This window comes from Cololabis saira, chromosome 16 (assembly GCF_033807715.1).
Source record: "Cololabis saira isolate AMF1-May2022 chromosome 16, fColSai1.1, whole genome shotgun sequence".
Classification (NCBI taxonomy): domain Eukaryota; kingdom Metazoa; phylum Chordata; class Actinopteri; order Beloniformes; family Belonidae; genus Cololabis; species Cololabis saira.
The window spans coordinates 23,638,851-23,666,145 of NC_084602.1; the positions used below are offsets into that span (position 1 = coordinate 23,638,851).

General features: G+C 40.1%; 2 protein-coding genes across 2 annotated transcripts; one reads left to right on the forward strand and one right to left on the reverse strand.

Annotated features, from left to right (window-relative positions):
* Positions 1–4,894: 4,894 nt before the first annotated feature.
* exoc5 (exocyst complex component 5) lies at positions 4,895–19,316 on the reverse strand. The gene is made up of 18 exons (XM_061743070.1): positions 19,129–19,316; positions 17,650–17,744; positions 15,199–15,346; positions 14,913–15,107; positions 13,406–13,470; positions 13,161–13,189; positions 12,940–13,049; positions 12,720–12,764; positions 12,432–12,572; positions 12,262–12,344; positions 11,960–12,169; positions 11,715–11,862; positions 11,509–11,617; positions 7,093–7,213; positions 6,891–6,977; positions 6,668–6,776; positions 6,283–6,498; positions 4,895–6,121 (listed from the first exon to the last, which is right to left on the reverse strand). The coding sequence occupies exons 1-18, from the start codon at positions 19,153–19,155 to the stop codon at positions 5,933–5,935; spliced, it is 2,127 nt and encodes a 708-aa protein (XP_061599054.1). The 5' UTR covers positions 19,156–19,316; the 3' UTR covers positions 4,895–5,932.
* A 74-nt stretch (positions 19,317–19,390) lies between these two features.
* On the forward strand, positions 19,391–27,027 carry ap5m1 (adaptor related protein complex 5 subunit mu 1). The gene is made up of 8 exons (XM_061743071.1): positions 19,391–19,587; positions 20,152–20,812; positions 20,893–21,120; positions 21,205–21,344; positions 23,663–23,748; positions 23,861–23,973; positions 24,369–24,465; positions 24,550–27,027. The coding sequence occupies exons 1-8, from the start codon at positions 19,520–19,522 to the stop codon at positions 24,630–24,632; spliced, it is 1,476 nt and encodes a 491-aa protein (XP_061599055.1). The 5' UTR covers positions 19,391–19,519; the 3' UTR covers positions 24,633–27,027.
* The last annotated feature ends 268 nt before the right edge of the window (positions 27,028–27,295 follow it).

The window sequence follows — 27,295 nt, forward strand, 5'->3', positions numbered from 1 at the left end:
GAGAGAGACACCCATCAAGCAGACAGCCTGTTAACCAGACACTAAACACACTAGAGATAAGAGGAGATTATCAGACTGTTATTGTTCCAAAGGAGTGTCCTCTGTCACAGACACCTGACCAGGATCAGTCAGACAAGGAGGCGGATTGATGTTACACCAAGTGCTGCTGCTGTTGGCGATTATGTAGTTGGGAGATGATCCTTTTCTATTTGTTCCCTTTATTGCTTCTCTGTGGCGACTTGAATGAGATAGCGAATTCATATATATTTGCTCCAAAAGTGACAAAATCATTAAATCAAAACTAAAATTATAGATTCACCTGAATATGCACTATTATATAATGTTACACTATTATAAATAAAAAAACATAATATAATAATAATAATATAATATAATAATATAATATAATATAATATAATATAATATAATATAATATAATATAATATATATATATATATATATATATATATATATATATATATATATATATATATATTTGTGTGTGTGTCTGTGTGTGTTACTTTATTTTAAATATTTTTTTGTAATTATTACATAACATAGACTTTCTAATAAAACGTAATTTTTACAGATACAATTTTTTTTAATTCACCTCATGTGTTATATGTGTTTAGTTATTCTTAAAAGTATTCTTATCCCATGCAGTTTTTATAATGCGATCTGAAATAATTTTTCTTTTTTAAGTTCTAAAATGTAGCATACAATAATTATTAAATTCAAATGTATTTTTCAGTGGTGGATTTGCTGTTAGAAAAAGCATCTCAAGAGAAACATTTATATTTATTTAATTTTAATTAAATGAATGCAAATCCATGTATCTGAAATACTGTGGGGACACTGTAAATTGAAGCCAGTATAATTACTAGGGAATTAAAAAATAATATAAAAACATAAACAATAATTATCTTTCAGATTTGATATTATGATAACTGTATTTTACGTTGAGTATCTTTAAAATTTGTCCCTTTACCTTGGTGAGATATGTGACGCCTTTGACCTTTTCACTTCTGCTCCACTTCCTCGGTAAATAAAAGTGAGGATGAATGGTCTCTGTGGACACAGCAGACACTGAGCGTTATTTGATTCACATTCCTCTGGGTGTTATGATGGGTATTTGTATTTGTTTCTTTTTCACTGCGATTGCTCTGGGAAATTCTTAATACCTTCTAGAGATTATACGGTAACTCCCAAACTCCCATGATTATAATTAGGCCTGACTTGGTTATAAAATGAGCATATAGCAATTTAGTTTTGCATCGTGTGAGGGAAAACATCTTTGGTTTCTTCATACATCTTTACATTTCTAAATATACTCTGACTTGTGAGTTAAAAATCGCACATTCATTTTATTTGTGTATGTACCGGAAAAGCATCTATCGTTGGAAAGTGCACTCAGGTTTGGAGAGTGCTCTCATCTTTCTTCTGGCAAAAAAAATGAAAAGACAACAAAAAAACAAACAAAAAAAGCACAAACATTCCCCCATCCATTCTCTTTCTTCTCCTTACTCTCTATCTTGCACTCCTCTCTCTTTCTGTATCACTTACAAAAGCAACCGTTTCCTCCAAAATGAGGCCACGTACGGAAGGTATGCAAATGAAATCATTGCTCGTGGATTAGAATGGGACACCATATACCCTAAATCATGATTGTCAATCATGGCTGGGGATTAAGGGATATGGGCTCACAGACCTAAAAAAGGAACATTTCCCCCCTCAGGCAGATCCCCATTGTGAAAACCTCTGAGGAAGTGAGAGCTCTATAAGGGAGGAGAGCAACACTGGAGCACTAGTGCCCCCTTCTGTCTGATAGTCATTGCATCGTTTCATCATCAAACGCACTCGGGCTGAACAGAAATAGAGGCTGGCACACACAGACCTATTCATTTACATTCGACGTGGCTGCAGGCGAGAGCTTGATTAGACAAATGCACATGCTTTGGTGATGCAGTGTTTCATCTTCAGTGGAGGAGAGAGAGACCTCATTTGTTTCTCTGGCATGTGTGCAAGCTTGGTTCAACATCAGTGGGTTAGGAGGGCCATAGGCCTTACAAACATAACAGATGTTAGTTTGCCCTGTGAGACAGTCCGTTTAGCAGCGAAGTCCCTTAACCATCAAAATCAATTTGCTTTTTTGTACTGAGAGATTTTAATATGTTGCCTATCAGGGGTGCAATTTTAATTTCACCTGGACTTTCACCACGTGAGATAACATACCATCAGTGTCGACACTGGATTTATTTTACCACATTTTGCAAATAATAATAGCAGGGAATTTTAACTATAATTTTTCAACTACAATGCTAGTAATACAATATTCGATTAAAAAGTATCACAACGTCCAAGAATTTGTGCTTAATATAACTGCAAATCAGCAAAATTTGAGCTGAAAAACATGGAGACATGTTTAGCGGATTGTGTGTACAACCCTAGAGTCCTCAGCTAGAGTGCCAGTCTGTTCCTGTGGAGCAGTCAACCAGACAAACCCAGCCAAGAGAGAGCAAGGCGCAGGCACCGGGCCAGGAAATAGCACTGGAAAACACTCCACTACCGACAGAGAATGGCTTTTTTTTTTCCAAGACACACAGAAGGGGGGGGGTGAATATGAAATGGAGGACAAATACACTAAAAGGATTGTTTATGATTGCAAGAATCAAGGGAGAGTGTTGTCAAGCTGCGCCATGCTAGACCTTGATAATAAGAAGAGTGAGCAAAGGTGGAGAGTTGGCACCGCTTGCATTGTGCTCAGCGCAGCTCGACGCTGTCCAAGACTGAAGGTGGTGCGGCACCTGCGCCTTTTTGGCCCTGGTTTTATGTGAGCAGGAGGTCAAGGCCAGGGCAACATCTGCATCGCACCGGAGGGTCTGGCTGAGTGCCCGCAACATAAAGGTCTCTCACAGAGGAATCGAAAGAATAAAATCAAAGATCAACATGTGTTTTTTCTATGAACGTGTACCCATGATGCATTTCTACACCAGGCTCAACTCACCTAAACATGATCATTTTCATGATTTACTTTCAAAAGAACATCTGAAACACAGCTGGGAGGAGAGTCACGAATATCTGATTAAATATAACTGAGGGGTCCTTAATACTGTCTTGATTGTTTCTTTTCTTCTTTGTAACGTGTCCACCTGAGTCATCTTTCCAATAGAGTGGAAAATAAACGACCAAAACAGATATGAGCCACCAGCACTCTAAAAGAGCAAATCATTATGCATCATTAGGTGAAGATTTAGTTTAAACGTGTTTAGCAGGAATTAGGCAAAGCTGCTGTTGACATGGATTGACTGCTGTAATGCTTTATTGTCAGTGCTCCAGGAGGCAGAGAGAGGCCTGGCCTACTTGGGGGAGCAGCAATGTGCCGAAAGCAAGGATTTATGGGATGTTGGGAAGACAAGCTGGGTGTGCAGGAGGAGTGGACAAACAGAAATTACTGTTGATGATTTGTTTGGCAAGAGACCAAGGTGGGAGATGCATTTATATTAAAAAAAAAAAGGTAAACAAAGAAGGTAATTAATAGAGAAGAGGATTCAGTTGAAGATTTTGCAACTTGATCAAGGATTAAGTGCTGTTTTCTACAAACTCTAAAGAATAAGCAACTTAAAATAAGAAATCTATATTATTAAAAATAGCATAAAGCGAAAAATATCTATTTACAGGATTGACCACTTCACATTTAATATTTCATTAGCCAAATTGTGGATTTTCTTCATAAAAGCATAATCAAAATCTTAATTTAAAGCTTCAGTAAAGAATTAGCTTCAGTAAAAACAAATGCACTTTTCACTAACTGCCTAACAAAGACTGATGTTGAAGTATTTTCTACCTAAACGGCTTAAAATGGTATATAGCAAAGCGTTACAGTTGCAGGTGTGTCTAAAGGGGAAATACTGTTAGAGAGGTTCCTTAAAAACTGAGTAACAAAAGAAAACAAATGAACTGAGTGTTGAGAGTTGGCTACTCAAAGACCGAGATTTCTTAAGCAGGAAAGGATTTTAATCATAAAGTATAATCAAAGGTGGGGCATTTTTTTCACTCAGTCCTCTCCAGTCGTGACACCATATGTTTGTATGTGCTGGAGTCTTTATGTTCCTGAACGTGTATGCAAGGGTTGCTCAAACTGACAGGTAAGAGAGGACAGTCTTATCCAGTGTTGACAGTATTGCTAATCCCCTCCACCTGCTCAAACACCCACCCCAAAAAGCACATACGGCCCCCTCTTGCATGTGCCCACACTGGGAGTCCCTGGGGCCAGGCTGTGCTCCTGCCTTCATCTCCACGGCAGTTATCGTCCCTGGCCCGGCTCTGCTCCCCCAACCCCTTCCCGTGCCCCGAGCATTAATCGCCCCAAAAACAAATAGTTTTCAAATGTTTGGAAAAGACCCACTGTTTGCATCAGGGCCTAACAAAATAATTTTTACAAGCTATCCAGTTGTGATTAAGGCTGAGAGAATTGAATTTATGTGGCATTGATAATATTAATATTAGTCTAATTAATTATGTTGTTTGAACTTGCACAGCACTGTGTGTACCTTCTACACAACACTAACCAGCCGGCACTGGAACTGAGCTCTCAGCCGTCTCTATCTCCCCGGCTCTACCCCAGTTCATGACTACTGCACACAATTCATCAACTCATAGATATCTAATCCCCTCTGGCTCTGCTCACTTCCTGAAGTCTAAGAAAGAACTTTACTCTGGTGGCAAGAATTCCTATGAATACTTGATGACTTCTATAGAAAGGAAGACTGTTTCATCTTGCTTTGAAAGTGACATTCACAGAGAGAAGTGGCAAAACTTTCTATTCACAGCTCCCGAAATGTCAACAATATTCAAAGAGCGCCGATAATAAAAGACCACTTTTTTTTTTTCTTTTTTATTAAGTTGCTAATTAAGGTAAACAGCAGTACAGTGAAAGTAACTTTGTATAGGAAATAGTTTCAGGCATCAGGGGCATTATCTTCCCTCTTTCTTGTGCAAAGGACAGTTAATGTGAACCTCCAATAATCCCTGTGTGAAGAAGTCCCTTCTCGCTTCTTTCCTTAATCACTGGAGATCAACATTTAAATGCCCCCTGACCCAGAAACACGGCAGATCAGGCCAACAATGTCTTTGGACTTTGCGCACCACTGGATGAGCAAGTGTTGATCTGTGCAATTACAGTCACACATATTCAGTGACCTATAGCGCCAAACATCTGAGGCATGAGGGGGACCACCCAAACCTCCACAGACGTTCTTAGACCCGTTTATAGCTGGGGTCACACTCCTCTGTGATGGCCTCTTGACTTCCACTTTGTGGTCAAGGGTCAAAGGGTTACAGAGGTGGTCATGTGTTTCAGTTAGCCAGACAGAGGTCCCACTCGAGCTCCGTCGGGCCGCCTGTCTGGTGTCCAACAATTCATCACAAAGGGTAACTGTTTCTAATCTGTAGCACAACTGCAGGGTAGATGTCTGATTTTACAGCCTGATTGTTGATAGTCTCCCTTTAAAGCAGCTTTAAGTCCATTTCCTGTGCACATGTGCAGCTGCTGAAATTCATTATTTGGCACAAGCAAAAACATAAATTGTATGTAAGCACAGAAATGCATATAGTCCATTTACCGATAATATGTTAGACATCTTATCCATATGGATTTAAGAAGGATTAGTATTAAAAAAAAAACAAAAAAACAAATGAAAACCTAAGTCCATAGACATTTAAATTTCATCAGCTCAACAAAATAAACAATGAAAAAAGGGTAAAATGCACATTTCCCACATTCAAGGAGCAGTGGCCGTCCAGAACCGGAATATTCTGTTGGCTGGGGCCAGACTGATGCGTTCTCTGAAGTGGTAGCAGGCATCTCAAAGACGCATCTTCTCATCAAAACATAAGTTACTGGACGGAGCACAGTGAGGTATTCACACAGTCATTAACTGAAGTGTCGGCCCAGTCTGGATGAACGGTAGTCCACTCTGAGCTGGACAAAGGCATGTAGGAGGTTCCGGTCCAGGTTGGTGAGATGCTCACCTGAACAAACTTGTTTCAGGTTGTCAGGAGCAACCACCAGAAGGTTACAGAGGGCATGGAGTGTGTCGAAGAGCTGCAGCACCAGAGGGACCTGGAGGAGAGAACGACAAAGAGCTGCTTATACTTTGTGAAAGATAAAGAATGGCATTTTATTCTGAATAAAGAAAAACGGTGGTCAAGACAAGGAGTCTGCAAGTTCACACAAACTACAGGTAGGGCCTATGAAGGCAGAATAATGTGTTCCTCGCTCACCCTGAAATCCTTGGCGCTTCGTCTGTATTCAGCCACGTCGCAGATGGCCAGCATGCCGCCCATTGAGCTGTAACTGTATTGCTGTAAATGCTCGTGGATGAGCCGATGAAAGCGAACGCCCAACTCTGTCAGGACCGTGTCCACGTTTTTCCCATCCATGGACTTCCGCACATGCTCCACCTGTCGACTCACGTAGGCACACACCTTGGAGCAGGCCTGCCAGGGAACAAGAAAACCTTGTTTAGAAAACTGACCAAAAAACACCCCCAAAACTGACCAAAATGTTGAGTCTAAAACCAACTAGTTGTATGGTGAAAGGCGACTGAACAAGAGGAAAAAACACTGAATTTGTTTTGGTTTTACATGAGCGCTCGGCGCCTCTTACTGCGGTGTACTGGATCATGACATTGTTTTCGTCCTCAGGCCTGAAATCTGTTTTCTTCTGCTCTGTTGCCAGGATGTGCTTCATCTGCCCCACCATGCAGTTTATTGTTCTATGTGCAGCAGAAAATACGTCAGAAAAAACGGCTTGTTGTGGAGACCATTATAGATTTTCAGCTACAAGTCAAGGGGAATACTTATTTACTGAAGGCTTTAGAAAAACTGACCTGTCAATTCCTGTGTCTAGTTTCACTTCCATTTGCTCTATTACTTCTTTCTTTTTGTGCAAACACTCCGCCAACTTTGGAGATGAACTGGAGACAGATTTGGAAACATAAATTCGAAGGCCAATTCTATCTAAGCATGACTAGGTGTTAATGATTGGTTATACTATAATATGAGAGATGTTAACCCTGAACCATGACTGACCTTATCAGCGGCATAAGTTGGTCATTAAACTGTTTGTCAAACAAGTGAAAGATAGAGTTTGCTTGCTGAACCACATCCAAGAAGTAAAGATTGGCATTCTTGGCATCAGATGAGGGAATTGCTGTAGATCAAAGAGATGGAGAGAAAATAAATCACACGAATACGACAAAGTATACATTATCTTTCTCAGAGAGCAAGAAAACATGAAATACGATACTATCCCTTTTTATCAAAGGCTGGAACAACTTCCTAAAATATGAATGATATATCTCTGACATGCTTTGGTCAAAACACCACAAAGATGCATTTAGAAATGCACATAATGCTTCTTTTTTAAATATCTTAACAATGTTGTTCATAATAGCTGGTGAACCGCTCCACGCCCGTCTCGTCTTCTGAAGGATGCGTTCTGGTTGAATTGGTGTTGCTGCTTTGCCAAACCCCTTTCTGAGGTACTGCCAATGCAGCCTGATGTGAAACTGGGTGGAGATAATGACAGGGATGCTGGAGAAATGTACTCTGATTCAGTCTGTGATGCAACAGTACCCTGCAAATCTGAACCGCATCCTGAATGACATATTTTGAGACTTTGGGGGCACCAAACAATTTGAAAAGGTTACGTTATGTCAGCGATTTTTTTAGTCACTACAGACTTGCAAAGTAAATGTTCTCAAGCACCAAAAAAAAAAATCATACGTGCCATTTGATACAGAACGTAGCTTATGAATTGAGGACTAGAAGATACCAAATACATGTTTAGTTACACTGTGGCTGCTTGAAAACGATAAGCTCCCTCTTTATTATATAATCCCATGTAGAATGTAGATTGGTATCCATAGCAACAAGCTTCATCGAGGCCCTGACGAAAGGAAAGACTACAAACAGTAGTAAACATATCTAACTGAATGAACAAAAACAAAAACAAAAACAAGCTTAACGGCATGTTAAATGTTAGAGGAATCAAGATTTGATGAAAACACAATATTACACCAATATCTGGCACCCACCCAGTCTGTTGCTTCTTACTTATTCATTTAATTTTTATTAAAAAAAAAAGAAAAAAAAAGGAGATCTAAAAATGTTTTAATTTAAAAAAAAAAAATGTTAAAAATAAAAAGATTACCACAAATATCAGACTTTTTAATCTCACTCTACGGAAATAATCCTAAAAGTGTGGCACACCTTTCTTTTGAATGTTATTAGGGCCCGATCTGTAGGATTTTTTTTTTTCATTCTTTCTTCTGACGAAAAGAGGGCCTTTTTGCCCCCTTAAAGGTGCCCAAAAGTCACCAAATTTTACACGCAAGCCAGGCCTGGCAAAAAATTTGATATTTAATGGTTTGCATTAATGGCCGTGGCAAAATGGCTCAACAGCGCCCCGTAGAAAACTTTGTGCCTCAAGCCCCACAATACGGTTTGACGTACATGAACGAAAATCGGTACACACCTGTATCATGTCGCAACTTAAAGAAAAGTCTCTTGGCGCCATGGCTGAAACCGAACAGGAAGTCGGCCATTTTGAACATTTTTAATTAATCGCGTAATTTTGGCGCAATTTTTGCCATTCCTTCGGCAGTTAATACGGCCCGAACCGTATCGTGAACCCAGATATGTTACTTTTCCCTTTCAAAAGCGTCAAAAAGCCCGCCCCCCCTTCATCTGATTGGTCCATATTTGATAGTTTCCCAAAAGTCACCAAATTTTGCATGCAAGCCAGGCCTGGAGATAAATTTGATATTTCATGGTTTGCATTAATGGGCGTGGCTTAATGGCTCAACAGCGCCCCATAGAAAACTTTTCTCTGCCATAACTTTTGAATGGTTTGACATAGAGAGCCGTGGGTGTCATCGGACTCTGTATTGAGTCCTTGACCTTCATTGGCCTGAATTAGCCCCGCCCCTTTTTCTGATTGGTTGTCCCTATTTTCCGTTATAATTTTTGAATGGTTTGACATAGAGAGTCATGGGTGGTGTCATCGGACTCGGTTTTGAGTACTTGACCTTCATTGGTGCAAATTAGCCCAGCTCCTTCTTCTGACTGGTCGATATTTCATAGTTCCTATTTTCTGCCATAACTTTTGAATGGACTCTGTATTGAGTCCTTGACCTTAATTGGTGTAAATTGCACTCGCGAAGGCCTGTTCATCGCTGCTTGCAGCTTTAATTCCTTTTATTCCTGGCAGAAATGTTCCACTAAATTCAGCTAAACTGAATGGGAGCACTACTGCAAAGCTATTTCCAGGTCTTTCCAAAGATGCTGCACTGGGATCTGGTCAGGATCCTGCTCAAATCACTCCAGGACTTTCATAGTCACATAGTTCACACTGCAGGCAAAAGCAACCCAAATCCGATTTTTTTTTTCCTTTCTCCAATATCTGCTGTCTAAACAGCTCAAATGACACGTATCTGATGTTTTCCAACATGACTTCAGTCTGAACTGTCAGGTTGCATCTCATCTGTCTTTGACACCACTGTCATGTGACTAATGTCAGAAGCCTGTGCTGGTGGGATTGCTTTTAGATTAAACCTGGTTCAATAAAATGAGTCATGTGGGTCCACCATTCCTGGCTCCGATCCCTCATCCACACACGTCTCTGTACCAGTATTGAAGCCATCGCTCCATAAATGGCTCATGTTAAAAATGTTGCTCTTCTTTTCCCTGGGTTGCATCTCTTTATAAATAGTTTAGGAATTTGTCCAGCTCCACTGAACAACTGCATTTGGAGTCACTTCATCTCGCTGCAGGTCACTTCATAGCAGAAACCCAATCACAACCAAGTCTGATATAAAACACTAAATGTGAAAACTAATGTAGCCAAAGAGTCTTCCTAGAGCCACTCCTTGGCCGTATGTCTCCGACTTCTCTGATCAAGCTTTTTTTGTCCTTCATTACTCAGTGTGGCTGTCTGACTAGATATGGGCAGACAGTTGTTGATTTGAAACTTTCCCATTTGAGAATGGTGGCAGAAATGTTCCTGTATCCTTACCCAGAACCTTTTTCTGAGACCTAGTCTTCTGGGCTTCTAGCTTTGTTTTTAATCTGAGATACAACATTAGCTGTATGTACACACACTCCACATTATAATCTATAGATTCAATGAGTTCAAGTTAAATAATTAAAATAAGAAACCATTAATAAAAGTAGGAAGCAGCACAGCTCAAAGGGTTCTCCTCAACAACCTTCCATATGAATTTGTACACAAAGATGACTGATCTGTCAACTGTATGAATTTATCTAGACATATAACATGTATTTGTTCATGTCTTCTGTGCTTGAAAGCGTTTATCTTGGTGTCTGAAATCAACTCAACCACACAGACCTAACATGTCCATGTCACTTTGTTTGAGGCCAGGTTGATCTGAAAGATACCATATAATAAGACATTCAGATTTAAAAGGAAAGTTGGATATGTCAAAGACCGAGATCAGAGTAAAATAATCAGGCCTCCTGCCATATTCGTGTTCACCGACAGCTTCACATCATGCTGCATTTGCTAAACCTGGTAGTGGGAAATAAGAATGTGTAGTTATTTTCTTATTATAGCAAAGCAAAGATTTAACACCAACACTTATCACTGGTGAAATGTTTTTCATATAAACATCACCTCTAAGGTTTTGCCTATAAAACTTTAAATCAGACAGGAATTGAATTTCAGTGATACCCAGGGTTCACTAAGGGTTAAAATGTGATTTTGACTGTTTTACCTTTCCCAACTAACATAACTTTAGCATTCCTATCCGTGACATGTGACCGTGCCTAAAAGAGTAATCGGTACTAACTTTAAGTGGTGGAACTACAATCATCTGACAATAAAAATACCCGTTATATACATATATTTCCATCAGTTTGGTGCGTGCTTGTGTGAACTCTCAGGTCATGAACTGTGTGTTTTCTCCTACAGTATATTAGTAATGTGCCTCAAGGCTTGTCAAGTGTTAATATTGCCTCATGTTTGCATGTTAATGTGAGCCATGTTACCATAATCCCCAAAAGACACACGGTACTCATGCCAGACACCAGTGGAGTGGCTCATTCTACCTAAAACCAGATGCTATGGACAGAGGTGCAAAGACAATGCAGTAGTCCTGTAATCCAGCAATATTGTGACCAAAGCATTTCACAGACAAACTGCGTTAGGTTTAGGAAAAACGAGACATTATATGTCAAACGCTCACAAAAATAATTACACTTCAAAAGTTAGTGATTCTGTGAGGGCAGACTGTCCGATCCTGACTCTTGTGCTGTGCAAAGGACAGACATTTATGCTGCATCACTCAAGGAATGAACCACTTTCGAAAGCCAAACAGCAATGGGTTTCTACTCACTGTGATCTACTAGAGTTATGTCGGTTACAATGGGTTAAATGAGCACAATGATAATGGACATTATGGCTATAATGAGGTCAGCTGGATGTACCTGAGAGCCCGATCTCCAGGGCATAGTCAATATGATCCACACAAAGGTGTTCGACCAGCAGGAGGAAGATTGAGTAGGCATTCTTTGGCAGGTCAGAAGGATCTGAAAGCTGTGTTACATTAAATACAAACATTTAATTTCCTTGCAAAGCACATGTGCACCATAGTACATGTCACTCCAATCTACAGAAGGCAGAGAAGCCTCACCCTGTGACACCTCTCAAATGCATGACGTGTCTCTTGCAACAGGTTAACAACCAGCTCTGGGGACAGAAAGGTCTCCCCATGGGTGTCAATGGTGGGGCCCAGTTGAAGGTTCGTTCGCTGCCTGATCCGCTCTTTCAGCTCTTGCATACTATAGAAAGACAAATGATTATTTTTCAGCATTATTTAATAAACTGCACCTTTGTCTGAGACCAAATCCATCAAGAAGCTGAAGGCGGAAATCTGACCTGCCAGTACCAATTGGGCGTTTCTGATGGTTTTTGGAGTCATAGTATCGCTGCAGGATCATGGCCCCTCGATTACGGAGGTATTCCCTTTCCATGTCAATGTAACTCTCCAAGTATGATGAAAAGATGCTTTTTATCAGCTTAGATAGGAAGGTATGCTTGTCTGAGCCTAGGTTGAATTCTGACAGCTTTGTGGCTAATGCTGTTGTCCTGGAAGTCAAAACAGTCAAACATGAAACAAGAAAAAATGATTACTTGTCATAGAGGAAGTGGACCAAATCCCAAGTGAACAAGTCCCTTACCTGGTGTATAAGTCATACAGGTTTTTGAGGTACTGTTCTGTATCCGAGTGTCGAGTCTCATCCAGTTTTTTCCTAACATGAGCCTGCAGGCATAAAGTCAAATGAATATAATCAGAAATAAGGTACATGCAAGAAAAACTACACAAATGATCAATAAAAGTGAATTGTACCTGCAGTTTGTTCTCAAAGATGTTCTGGATGAGTTTGGCCATGACTGTCTCGGGACTGCTGAAAACCTCCCCCACCTGTTTGTTGACATTTTGGCAAAGGACTGCAGTGTCCTCAAACACATCATTCCTCAGATAGGCACCCTGAGAAGGTAGGTTAAAAATAAATAAATAAATAAATTAAAAAAAAAAAAAACTTTCAGGGAGCCAAGCCATTTTTTTTGTTCTGTTAATACTGTTAACTTAGAAGAAAACTTAATAATACGTGTCAGAGAAACCTTAAACACTCACTTCCTGGCACTGCTTGATATAGACGTCCACACAGTGTGCATATCCCTTTTATAGAAAAGACACAGTGTTACTTTTATGACAACATTACAGTGTGCAACTTTAATTTCTAAAATGTATATAAGCACATATTTTACAATATTATACGCTGTATATTGTAAGTTACTGTTAAATTTATTACACTAAAAAACCCTACATATTAAACATGTCTCTTCCAGGTCACCTTGAAATGTAAGAGAACTGCTGCAACCTCCCGCATACGACCGATCTCATCCCTGCGCTGGGCTGCGGTGAACTCCTGGATTAACTGTCGCTCCAGGTCATGGTATTTACCTGGGCAGAAATTAAAGCAAGAAAAAAAAAAAAAAAGTAGTGTAAGATGCTGCAAACTTTGATTAAAATCATAACAGAGATAGAAGCTCATTGGCATTGTCAATAACTTACTTGCAATTTTTGCCTTGACATCTGCAAATCTGTCACAGATAAAGTAACAAGAGATAATTATAAATAATACAGAAATAACGTGGCATAGACAATTAGCAGTGATATAGTAACTAAGATGAATAAAAATAATGTAGTCATTATTATTTTTATTGGGAAAGGAGGAATAGATGAAATAACTAATACACCATCTTCCACTTGTTCGACAGCATACTTGTCTAAAGCTGCCTCCAGGATGCCTGACTCACCTGTCAAATGGCAGCTCCTGGGCAATGAGATGCAGCTTCTGAATTATATCTGCAGCCTCCTTAATCTGTAGGCGAGAGGGGAAAAAATGTGAGTGTCAGAGTGTGTGTGTGTGTGTGAGAGTGAGTGAGAGAAAGTGAGAGAGTGAGAGATGACAGTGGAGGGACAAAGAGAGACAACATGACAGAAGAATTTGAGGTGGACATCCAGAACGAAAGTGCACAGGCCGCCGGCGGTGTCTCCACTTGAGGGATCATCATCTTAGAACAGCCTTCTTCCACCTTTCTGTGTTAAACAGGGAGTTGATAACAGGCTGCGATCACCTGGGCATCAGCAGCAGCAACAGCAGCAGTCCTGATTTAGCAGCACATCCAAGTCTTTATTGGGGTGCCTTTTCAAAATGGGCTGTAATCCCACAGGAGACTGAATTGCCTTCAATAATCTGGCCGGCCAGGGATATCTGTCTAAAAATGGGGGCCCTGTTGAGATACCCACCGTCCCCCGCCCCTCCTGACATACATGCTGGCTGCAAAAAGCCCCAGACCTACGAAAGGCCCTCCGTCCGCAACTCCTCTGTTCCCGCAGATGCCTGTCTCAGCTAACATCATTACTCTGCTCCCGTGAGGAGGATCCAGCCTTTCTGCTCGGCGAAGGTTTTCTAAGTATCTGTCCCCCAGCTAAGATTAGCTAAATCCCATGTAAGTAATGTAGCCGTCTCCCTGCAGTCAGGGTTTAGCAGCACTTGTCTCCACGCTGGCGGCCCAGCCCTCCCTTTCAGAAGGATTAGCAAAGCCATCCCCCTTCAGCTATTCACTTGCAGCTTTCCTCTTTCCTTCTTGTATGGAGGTATGCTCAGGGAAAGGAATCTGGCCAGATATATCTGCATGCCTTCCCAAAAAAAAAAAAAAAAGACTCCATCTCCTGCTTCTATCTCTGGGATTGACCGCTAAACTCCCTTCTCTGCATCCTGTCATGATGTTTCTACAAACAGGTATTCACCTGAAGCATCCTTATCACTGTACTGTCACTGAGAAATCAAACTTTTCAAAGTCACTTGTCTAACATCAACATTCCATCTGTGGAGGCAGAAAATGAGTAAAAGTGCATCTATCTCCAAGCATTAATGTTTTAACTGCCCTTACAAGTACCATCTTGCTTAAAGCTCTTTCAAACTGTAATGTGCCACAAAGCTGAAGACCACTCGAATTCTCACTCTACAAGACAACCTACTTTAAATGCAATTAGGTTTGACATGAGCATGTTGACATCCATGCTAGTCAATCACCCAGCTATTGTCAGACTGCAAATGACAGTTTATTAATCCAAATTAGCTGAGGGATCCAACTAAAGGGATAAACTTGACAAATTAACATGCATGGTTTACCTCATAATCCCGTTCATACTCACCTCCAGCAGTATCCCAGCAGGAGCCCTCATCAATGGTCACACACACACACACACAACTGTTCATATGTGACAGAAAGAAAGGAATATGAGCAGCATACCCACCTTGTCTGGGTTATGGAAGACATCACTGCGTAAATCTCCATCCAAGAACTCATTAAAGTAAGTCATCAGACGCTGAGCTTCCACTGCCCTCTGGCGAGGTGTGTTCACCCCCTCCAGCTGGTCACCAAGGTGACAAACCTTGGTGGCCACATAGCTAATGTGCTCATCAAGCTCTTGGAAATGCTGAAAGGCCACCTGAGTTGATTAAAAACACAGAGGATGTCAAATAAAAACATATATAAATTCTTACACAACGTCATAGGTTTCCTTTCATCACACAGCACACCTGGTTACTCCTCTGCAGGTCTTGTACTTTGTGGGCAAATTCCTTGGCCTCACGGTGGCACTGATGCTCAAGCTTCTCCACCTTCCGCTGGATCTTCTCGTCCAGTTGCTTCAGCTCCTCAATGTGGTTCTTAAATTCTTCCAACAACCTATCACAGAAAAGAGAAAAATGAGCACATACGCAAAGTGCTACTGGTTTAAACAACAAAAGAGAACCTCTTAAGAGCATTTTTTACATGTTTTATCTGATGTTTTAACTGAAAGGACTAACTGGATACCAAAAAGTTGAATGTGTCCCACTAACCACACAGTTACAGTTAATAGTTACAGAATAGTAGCAGATTCTTAATTCCTGGGTCCCCAGACTTAAGAAGCTCTGAAAAATAGCAGCTTCGTCAGCTGCATTTTAAGTGCCATTAGGACTGCAGAGCAAATGTTCTAAGTCAGCACCACTTTTCACAGAGTAGGAAACATCCTAAAATGATGAGTGTATAATCTTCTGACTAATTCCTTCAGCATTGGCTACAGCTTAAAGACATCTCCCATCCCTTGCTAAAAGACACTCATTCCCTGGCTGGTGACTCACAGTATGGTGGCCTCCACAGATATGTTGTCTCTGACTCTTCACTAAGAGCTTCCAAGGAGGTGGTGACAACAGTTTGTGGTGGAAGTAGATAAGGCAGGATGGATCTACAGTATAGTTAAACTGGTATGGCATTTTGCTTACGAGATGCAACTCTGTCCCCAAGAGTAAACATTATAAACATGGAGAGGGGAAAAAAAAATGTGGAAAGGATTTGTAAACATATATATTACTCAGTTTTCTCAAGCCTTTCAAAAGCCCTAAACCAGAGAAGAGGAGTTTTAATAATTGCATGAGGACTAACACAGTTCTACCGGATGTTGATATTACCTACTGAAATACATAAATCAAAGCTTAAATAACAATAATAATAATAATAGATTGTATTTATAGAGCAGTCTTCATTCAGGGAATGTCAGAGTGCTTACAAGATCAAAACAAGTTAAAACAAGTACAAGAAAAGGTCAGTATCAAGAAAAGGTCAGTATCACTAACTAAAAATAACTGCTACATTTCTAACCATTTTAATTATTCTGTCTAGAAAGCTTAAGCCAAATTAATAGAGGACGTGCAGTAAATATTTGAAAAGATTTGGAGTAAATCACAATGTATGAAAAAGGTTCTTGGAAAAATTATTGTTTATCACCATTGTTGTGGATACGTAAATGGAAAAGACATACTGTTACACTTATTGGTAGGGACAAATGCAGATTTAAAAAGACATTTTAAGTAATAACGTGGTCACAGTAGAAATTTATGACAGAAAAAAAATCAACAATTAAAATATTCAGCATGAGATTAACAACAATGACTGTTTAAGTAACAATAATCCACATGTTAGACCAGCTAATATTGCTGATATCCCACTTTCTGTGGAAGAGATCAGTGCATATAAACAATGGCAACTATCCTGTATCAAAAATATTGCAAAAAAGAAACACCCAAAGAACAATCAGTATTGCCTAAGTTACACTACCTTCAAGTGTTTCGTACTTTCTTCAATATCTCCTTTTTGTTTTAACTTCTTTTACATAATGCTTATGTGGTTCGTCTATGCTGGGTTAGTTTTACAATCTGATCACATTTTGTGTTTATGAAGTAATGGGGACACCCTATAGTTACTACTTTAAAAAGTCAAATGAATTTTAACATGAGTACAACTTTTGAGAATTTATTTTAGAGTATCTATTATTGCACAAGTAATTCAACAAAATCTACATTAAGTTGCAAAAAAACAACCTGAAACAATGTGAGGAAACTGTATATGCAACACTTTGTCCTATCAGTTTTCACACACTCCAGTGCTGAGGCATGTTGTTTCAGAGAAACTCCAGAGAAAAAAGAAAAAACAACAAACCTCCTGCCATTTTCAAAACCTCATACTGCAAACACAAGGCAATATATAGTATGTGCTGTACTGGTCCAGCGGTAATCATTGCCACACAGTATGACCCCGTAAAAGTGATTGTGTTATGGCACAAGTGAAGGTCAGTCATGTGACCACTGTCATTGGCTTCTGCTGCAGTTGTGCACTATATTATGTGATACAACATGCAAGGTAGACGGGTCAGAACCACATTGGAAATTTGACTGTAAGCAGCACGTAATTTTCCTTGTCTCTGCATGCCGCAGATTGCCCTTGTGTTCACGTTATCCATACTGCAAACTATATGTAGTTGACAAAATATATATGCACTAGTAGTGTTGTATACAGTTTCAAAAAGAGCCTTTGGGTGAAGCATAAACAGATTAAGTCAATAGCTCAACACCTGGAGCATGAGATTGCACTAAATTAAGGTTTGATTTCCAGGTGAAGAGTATTATTAAACCCATTTTTTAAAACGTGAATGACAAGCAAACACACGTTACCTTTTGGGATCAAAAGCCTCAGCGCCTCCTTTAGAGCCTCCTCCAGGAGTCCTCCAAGCCAACCTTTCAATGTACTCATCTGCATCAAACGGTTCCTAGAAGCGGCAATGAAAGCAATAAGTGAAGATGCATAATATTATGAGGATGTCAGAAGAGATAAAGGTAACTTTACTGTCTCACAGAATATTGCACCAAAGCCTGAGCGGTGATGTTACTGCCCACAGTCATTTCCTCCACTACACAAACTCATAGTCCATGGGCCAGGCCAGATATCAGTACCACTCAAGGTGACAAAACTTGCTTATAATTTATGAAAATATCCATGTCTGTAGATGATATTTTGGTATGATAACCCTTCCTGAGTGACAGCTGCATCAGAGTTATCAGCTCATGAAGTTCAGAAAATTACATTTTAGATGCTGCTGGTGCATATCCTGGTTTAGACTCATGTACAGGAAATCTGTTAATGTTTCACAATATTGTCTTTGGTATCATTTTAAGCATTCATTCAAGCTAAGATGTGAATCTCTCTGACCAACATCGGTGTCACTGCAGCTCTTTAAACTATAAAAAACACACATTTTTACACAATTTTCGCCTAAATGATATACTATCTTTTATCCCTGTGTCATCTAGGAACAGTAGAGACACAAAATACAAAAATTGGAATACTCACAGGACCATGAGGATTCAGGAAATGTATCACATCTTAGCTTGAATGAATGCACTGGAGTGTGTGAAAACTGATAGGACAAATGTGTTCCATATACAGTTTCCTCACATTGTTTCAGGTTTTTTTTTTTGCTACTTAATGTAGATTTTGTTGAATTACTTGTGCACTAATAGATACTCAAAAATAAATTCTCAAAAGTTGTACTCATGTTAAAATTCCTTTGACTTTGACTCATACCTAAATGATATACTATCTTTTATCCCTGTGTCATCTAGGAACAGTAGAGACACAAAATACAAAAACTGGAATACTCACAGGACCATAAGGATTCAAGAAATGTATCACATCTTAGCTTGAATGAATGCTTTAAAAGGTCCCCTTTAAAATTATACCAAAGACAATATTGTGAAACATTGACAGATATCATGAGTCTAAACCAGGATATGCACCAGCATCTAAAATGTAATTTTCTGAAGGGGGTGGGTAACTTCATGAGCTGATAACTATGATACAGCTGCCACCCATACTAAAATATCATCTACAGACATGGATCTTTTCAAAAATTATAAGCAAGTTTGGTCACCTTGAGTGGTGCTGACAAGTGAAATTTTGGGCTCTGGCCCATGGACTATCATGCAAATGAACATATTCCTTCTGGCTTACGACATGCATGCCACATCTCCCTTTCTTCCTGGCCCGTTACTCGGTGTTACTCAGTTGCAGTAATGTTACATCGTTACATCCACCGTCCACAGTTAGCCCCCTGCTAACCTACTAGCCGGCACAGCTGCAATCAGTCATTTTACCTCGAATAGCTGCGCGGTTGTCGCCATGTTGAAGATTCAGCTGGCAGTGCCGTGGAATATATATTTCTAGAACAAACCCAAAGTCGGCACTACCGCCGACTTGTGGATTTGTTTTTGGTAATTTGCACAGTTGTGTCCTTTGTTGACAGCGAGCTTGTTGGTGCAGCAGCTTCCTGTATGGGGAGAAGGGTGGGGACAGCTGCACGGCGCTGCGCATGCGCGCGGGTCAGCTGACCGGCCATCGCTGTCACGTGGATCAACACCAGGAAACCGCTGCTGCTGTCACGCTGTAATCAGGAGCAAATGCTTGTAAAAATGCAGAAGATGTGAATATTACATTGTGAAATCACGGAATTAATCGTCATTCTAGGACTTGATTGGGGTCGGACAAATGAGTATACGTGCCTTGTGGATTATTTCTCACGAAAAAGGGGAAAATGTGTCAGTTCGCTTCTCCAGGTTTGTTATTGACATGTAATTCCTCCCGTAGATACATTATCCGTTTATTTTCATATGGAATATCTTATCAGTTCGACAACATCAAAAAGTATTTAATGTCAATATGAATGTTGCCAACTCAATTTGGTAACGTTGGTAAAATCAAAAATTAAAATGTTAATAAGAGCTGCCATTTGTCTATTTACTGTACAGTGAGTGAATATAACCGAATCAAATTCCCTGTCTTGTTCGATGGCCAAATAAACGTGATTCATGTTTCAGTATTTCATTGTTAAACAATTGGTGGAGCCATCTATTGGACATTATCTGTTATTTCTTTTGTTTTGTATTTGTCCTCCCACCTGCCCAGGTGTTTTCAATCATCCTATTTAAGGAGAATCAATGCATTGAGTGTTGCACCCTGAGGAAGGCTGTTGCCTGTTGCGTGGGCTGTAACCCACTTTTTAATATTTTTCACATGAAATAGCCAATTTGAATAAAGGCTTTTTAGAATTGAAGAAGAGTGCCTTGGATTTTTCTTCCTTTTTGATAAACATGATTCTGATTTTGTGTCTTCTCCCACAGGAGGTTTCCCACAGTGGAACACCGTGCAAAGAGCCTGGCAGGTTCGTCATATGTCCCACTCCCAGAGGAGAGTACTTTCCTGCAGCTCATGCTCACGGAGCTCGGTCTTTCCGAATCAAACAAGTCATTTGTAGCTGCGAGAGATGATTGCCTTCATCGTCCACGGTCACCGGCTCTGGAGCTGCGTGTGGATGGTACTGAAAAGGGAGCACTTTGGCCAGTGTTGGCCATCTCTCAAGGGCCTCTCATCCTGGCTTGCCTACCATTAGTTGATGCCCCTCCTGAGCCGCGGCCGCCTCTGGCCAACTTGCTGTCAGTCTCCCAGGGTCTCGCACTCCTTTCAGGCCTGCAGTCTTTTCTCCTCGTCTCGGGGAATAAGCCTGATGGTGAGGGTCTCGTCTCTCGTCTGGCAATGTTGCCCTCTGTCCTCCTGCAGATTTGTCCACTTGGAACACCCCTTGATGTGCCACAATTGGGGTCACCTGCTACACCCACATTGCCCATCTCCTCTGGGGTCCAAAAGCAGCCTGCCTGGAAGACCGGGTCACACAAGGGTCGAGCCGTTGTTAACGTAGCACTGATGGAAACAGTACGTTCTATGCAGTATGGTGACCCTAGCAGGCAGGACTTATGGGATGTTTATGGCACTGTGACATGCAAAGTAAGTATGCAATAAAGAAAAATGCAATTAATATAACTTTTTTCTGTTTTCATCTCTTACATCTGCTCTTCTGTCAACAGTGTGAGGTGGAGGGAGTGCTTCCAAATGTGACCGTGACCCTCTCACTGCCACCCAATGGTTCTCCACTGCAGGATATCTTGGTCCACCCCTGCGTCACCTCCTTGGATTCTAGTATCCTAACTGCCAGTAGTGTGGATAATTTTGATGGCTCAGCTTTCTCTGGACCATATAAGTTCCCCTTTTCCCCTCCTCTGGAGCCTTTCAGATTATGTAGTTATACATCTCAGGTAAATTTAAGAAGGGCAAATAAAAGAAAACACCAGACCAATATGAACATTTTGAAAGATATTAATTTTAAAATGTTCCACCAGGTCCCAGTTCCCCCCATCCTTGGTTCATATCAGCTGAAGGAAGAAGAGAATCAGCTCCGTGTATCAGTTGCCCTCAAACTTCATGAAAGTGTGAAGAACAGCTTTGAATACTGTGCGGCTCATCTGCCACTCTTCAACAGGTAAACAGCACAAGAAGAAAAAGTATTTCATATCTCCTCAACTGTGACATCCTTTTAAGAACAATGTGGTCCAGATGACCAGTTAAAAATGCCTCGCCTTATTAAATGAAAATCTTCATGTTACAATTTTAATTCACATCTAAAGTACTATTATTATTATATTTTCAGTACTTTACCTTGTGACAAAACATTCAAAGTTCCCCCTTTATTTGAAAATGTTCAGTATAATTGGGGAAACTAGGCATGCTTGTCATCAAAGTAATTAATCATTAGGTTGTGCCATTTGGGGAATCTTCTGCAGTATCTGATATCTTTCCCTGAGCAGCTTCTCCAGTGAGCAGATCCACCTCTCTGTGGGAACTTGCAGGCCAGTGATATTGGGCTATTACTTGCGATGTGTAACCAGCCCGTGCTGTGGGTGGAACACGTCATAAGCAGACACAGCTGACTTTAACCTTTTGGCACATCTAACCTTCACCTGATTTGAGAATTTTGATAAAGAACTACGTTTCAACCAGTGGTTTTAGAGGTCAAAATGATCTTTTGTTGCTGCATCATTCATCAGAATGATTCACAGAAATATATTGATGATTGAGAAACACAGTCTTGCTTGCTGAATACCAACAAAGATCAGACAATCCTGAAAGGAATTTAGTTTGGAAATTAAGACAGATATTTTTCAAGACACCATTAGTAATATCATATTATGAAAATAACTCAAGTCCCTTCTATTGGAGAGGATGTGAACTCATTGGAGATTTTAGCCTGATTTTTTTGGTAAGGTAAAAACAGGAAATTGGGGACATTTTGAATGTGGACAGAACTTTTGACTCCCACTCCCGGATGCTGGGTATTATACCGTTACACTGACTGGGGAATAAAAACCTGTACCTGATTAGAGCTCTGATGTCAATAGTGCATAAGATGATAACCATAAACTGGTGTAAGCCACACCCACCTTCATTACACCAGTGGATTCAGAGACTGAAAGATGTGAACCGTACGGAAAGCATCACAGCGAAAGTACAAGTCCAGAGTGACATGTATTCAGAAAGGTGTTCTTCTGTAGTATTGTATTTAGCAAATACATACTCAGAATTCTTTTCCACTTATTTTATGTATAGGCGAGGTTCAAAACATTTATTTATTTTATATATGATCTAGTACAAATATAGCATATACATGTAAGATGTATTTTTGCACAAAAAATCCTGTGAGACTCCACGTCAAGGGTCTTGTTACTGTCTTAGTAAATGTTCAAACATCAGACAATCCTAAAGGTTGCTGGTTCAAAAACCTAAGACAGCGGAGAGATTAGATACTGATGAGCACTGAATGAGACTGGCGGCTGCATCAGAATGCGTTTTTCAATCCATTTATTGTCTTGAGAATATATTGAAAGACAATACAAGTTACTGGAAAATCTGCTTATACCTGTTTTTAACATCTTCTAAATCTGTTGTAACAGTATCTAAATCTGTATCCGTTTCTTAGTCATGCAATAGAAAAATGTTCTCCAGTTGCAAGCTGTTTTGTTGTCTCACTGTTTGATTTGATTTGATTTGTTTATTTGCACAACATGAAAACGGTACAAAAGTTAGAATGAATATAAAAGCATGAAAATATGTGCAGGTGAGAAAGGAAGCCCTAAATGGGCTTATTCAAAGTTCTCACCAGGATAATACATTACATTATAAAATTAGCAAGTACAAAAACAGCGTTCAAATAAGATGGATATTTCCAAACAATTTCTCGGTTGGATGAGTGTGTGTGCTTGCGTGTGAGCATGCACATGTGTGTTTGTATGTGTGTGTGTGTGTGTGTGTGCGTGTGTATGTGCACGTGCAGAAGTGAGTCCACATTAAGTGGAAGCACACTGTAAAAGCTGAGCCCTGATCTCTCCCTCTCTCTCACTTTTTTTTTTTAAATATAAATTGTACGTCTATTTTCCCTATTTCCAATTAACTCCATAAACAAATCATACAAAACCTGATTGTTAAACAAGTCAGTTTTAAAGTGTGTTGTGCAGTGAAGCTGTATATAATTCCACCTTAAAATGCTGAAATGCTCCAAAATTATGAATGAAAAAGTTTTTACCATTGTATAAGAGGTGGCTAATTTAATGTGAACCTATGTGTTTGAAGATCAGTAATGATGAAAAATGTCTAGTTCTTCAGTGTCCAAACTTTCATTACCTTCTGTTGTTACATTTTTCAGTGCAGTTCATACAATGTTTTAATCTATCCTGTTAAGAAACTGAATTACTGTAATGTACAGTAGGGTTGGTAAATATGCTCCCAATTGTATGTTTTGCACAGAGATCAGATGGGTGTTGTTGATGTGAAGGTGAACTCTGGAACACTGGATGTGTCAAAGGACAAGAATCTACTGGTTTGGACTCTTGGTATGTATTTCAGTCCAGACAACCAGTTTTCAAAATAACCACTTTCACTACAGCTTTATTTCAAAAAGATACAAAGAAACCAGTGTCTTCTTTTATTCTCACTAATACATAGGACAGAAGTTCCCAAAGTGTCGCGAGGCTACGATGGAAGGCAAGATCACTTTTTCTGGACCAGTACCAGGACCATCTGACCCGCTCTGCACAGGACTCACCGCCTACATCAAGGTACAATCATGTGTAAAAAAAAAACTAAACATGAAGTTTGAAATATCAGGACATAATGATACATTTAAAAAGAGAATCTGATCCTTGTCTTCAAAACCTTTAGATTTAAAACAACATGTCATATTATGATGTTATTATTTCTTTTTTGTTTTAATCAAAATTATTTATTTAAAAAAATGCAGAAACAGAAGGTGACCAACAATTTGGGGAATATTTATAAAGCCCTTTTTAAACATGTTGACCATTAAGTCCAGTTAGGATGACCAAAAAAAAGATTGTATTTATTATATTTTGGTCATCTGTAGCCTTTATTTACAAGGATAAAGTCAGACATATTAGAAACGTGTAACCTTTGGAGTATAATGTAATTTAAAATCTGACTGTTTTGTTCACAGTTGTATTTCAAAGTGCCTGACATGACGCTGTCCGGCTGCTGCGTAGACCAGCATTCAGTCCAGGTTTACTCCTCGGCAAAGCCCCGGATTGTAACATGTAAGCTGGAAGATGCATGGAAACATCTGCTGCACGTACTCTGTCTTGTGTGAAACTGAAAGCCGTCTCTTGTTTGGTCCACAGCTCGAGACCTCCAATCCAAAGAGTACTACATCTGGAATTCAACAGGTGTTGCCCCTGTGTCTTCCGGACGGATGATTATGTAGGATGTTTCCCTCAAAGTACACCTGGGTAAATTATGTACAGTCCCCTGTGCAGTAATGAGACTAAAACACACTGCCAAGCACATTCGGTGTCACGTGGCCCGATTGGTTACAGTTGTTACAATTATGTCCTGTGGATGCTTTGTAAATTAAAAATAACTGAAACATATCTTATGTAAAGTTTGGCTGGAAAATAATCAATTTTGTTGATGGTTAACTTTTTTTTTTTTTTTTTAAATACATAGTCCTGTAGTTTTCCTTTTTTTTTCCCCCACTCTTCAACCTCCTTTAAATTCAGACACAAGGACCACGGCTTGCTTCAACAGTCCCACTCCAGTGACTCTCCATCAGCCGGATAATTAGCAGCTGGGGCCTGTCGTCAGCTGTAGTCGTCCTGCAGGAGAGGGGCGTCTGTGCCGTGAAAGGCCAGCCTGCTCCAGCCAGCGTCTCGGCTAGAAAATCCTTCTCTGTTCAGAGATGGCAGAACCTTCCCGCACAGATCACCCGCCCCCACCTCTTCTGACCCTCACTCTCGGCCCGTCAACTAGGGACTCGTTCAACCACACAACCTCTCCAACTACACCGATCGAGCGCCGACCCTCTGGCGCTCTGAGACTTAAAAGCCTCCATTCCCGTTCAGTGACCGAGACCTGCCTAATTGTTGAAAAGTCACAAGGACGGCGACGGTCGAGGTCGCAGAGATCTTTTAACTCTGTTAATGCAAAACTTCAAGCATAAGATTGATTTTTGTTGATGCATCATAATCGTTGAAAGAGAGTTACAAAAAAATGGGAGAACTTTGTTTTTTTGTGTACTTTATCATTGTTTTACCACAGCTATGCAAGTTCTGTGACATTTCTGCTTCATAAACGGCATCTCAGTGTGTTAAGTTGAATGAATAACTAGCTGATAAAGGGTTAAATTGGAGGAGATTGTGCCCCACTATTCCACAAGAGCCAGACTCCTCTGAGTGGCCTCATTGTCTGCCTTTGGCCTCTTGTGCCCCTTGCTGGTCCAAATGCTACATTCTCACGTGGATTTCAACTCAGAAGGCTGACCATGACCAATCCTCTGTCAATTGGAACCAATTGCTCACACGGCATCCTTCACCTTCTTTTTATGTAGTAGTCCAGAGTGGCAGACACCGAGACCTTTCAGCTCTCCCCCTCCACGATGATTTGGCTTCAAAGTCCAGTGTGTGTGGCTAGCGAACTGGAAAAGGAGAAGTTTTTGAAGGCTTGAGCCACTCTAAATCTCCTCAGTGCTACAAAACGTGGTCAGTCTGGCTCCTCGAGTCTGCAGTCAGTGGCCTCTCACTGGCAGACTTTGCTTTGTTGATTGAATAGTTTGCTAAGTAGATCGTTTTAATGTTTTGCTCTGTCTCAGTGCCTTTAGTCCAAACATTTGGGTAGTTAATTGCATTGTTTTCAGTAATCGTTCAATCGTAATTTGTTTACTCACATACATACAAAGGCATGAACTGTATCAACATTTTTGTTCATTAATGATCAGAATAAAAAAGGACTGAGCCAATATGAAAGTGAAAAGGAAGTAGCATTAGGGATTGTTACAAATCATTTATATCATCAGGCTGTTACAGAGCTGTAAGGTCTCTATCTGTCTATCTATCTATCTATATGTCTGTCTGTACAAAACTGTGATCCACTAAGCTGTGAACATTTACTTCACTGTGCCACTCAGCTCAATAATGACACCCAGTGGTAAAGTATACAATAGAAGTTCATATTTGATTGTCTTGATTTCTTTTATCCGTTTTAATCTGTGTTTCTGTTATTGATGAAGATCTACTCAAGCGTTGCCAGATTATATTTACTTATCTAAGTCCCCCTGCTGTGTGATCTAATCCTGCCGTTGTTCATCTAACACTGTGCCCGAGGACCTGGCTCTCTCTGGGCCCCGGCGGGCCCAGGTGTTTGGGAGCGGTCCAGTTCCTCTCAGCCTCCCAGGTCTACGAAGTGCCAGCCTCGGAAAGACGACTTCGAGGATGATGGCGCACTTGATGCGGTCTCCTATTTTCAGTCTGATTGTTCTTCCAGAGGGTTTTATTTAGTTTCATTTACCGGGATCCTTTGGAAACTGAAAGATTCTTCTGCCCCAGTTTCTTGAACAAAAATGTCAGTAATAGACCAGGAGCTTTGAAACTAGACAATTTGAACTAATTACAAAGTTTATTTTTGGACATTTTTCATCAGTTTTGATGAAAAGCTCAATAGGCTTCTGATTCAATGGCTCAGCATTGGTGTGGTATGTCTCCCTACAGAGGGCACCATAAGCTCAGCCAAGGCACCCAGATGAAGAAACGCACCCTGAGTGTCAGTGTTTTGGTAATGTTGCAATTTTATCATCACTTTTCAAAAAATGAAATAATAGAAAGGTTAGGGGGGGGGGGGGGGGGGGCTGCCTAAGTAGTGAGTAAATACAGAAGGGCACTAATTTACCGAAATAAGTTAAGTAACAGCATAAAAAATGATTAAAAAAAATACAAATAGCGTATTATGTTTTTTTGTGGAAACAATTTTGAACTTGATCAATATTTTTTTTAAAGAGTTAGGACTGGGGCCACAGAATAACAGATACATGGACTATTGACTGGAACAATAATGTTCCAGTCAAATCCTGGAATAATATGATCATTATTTACATTT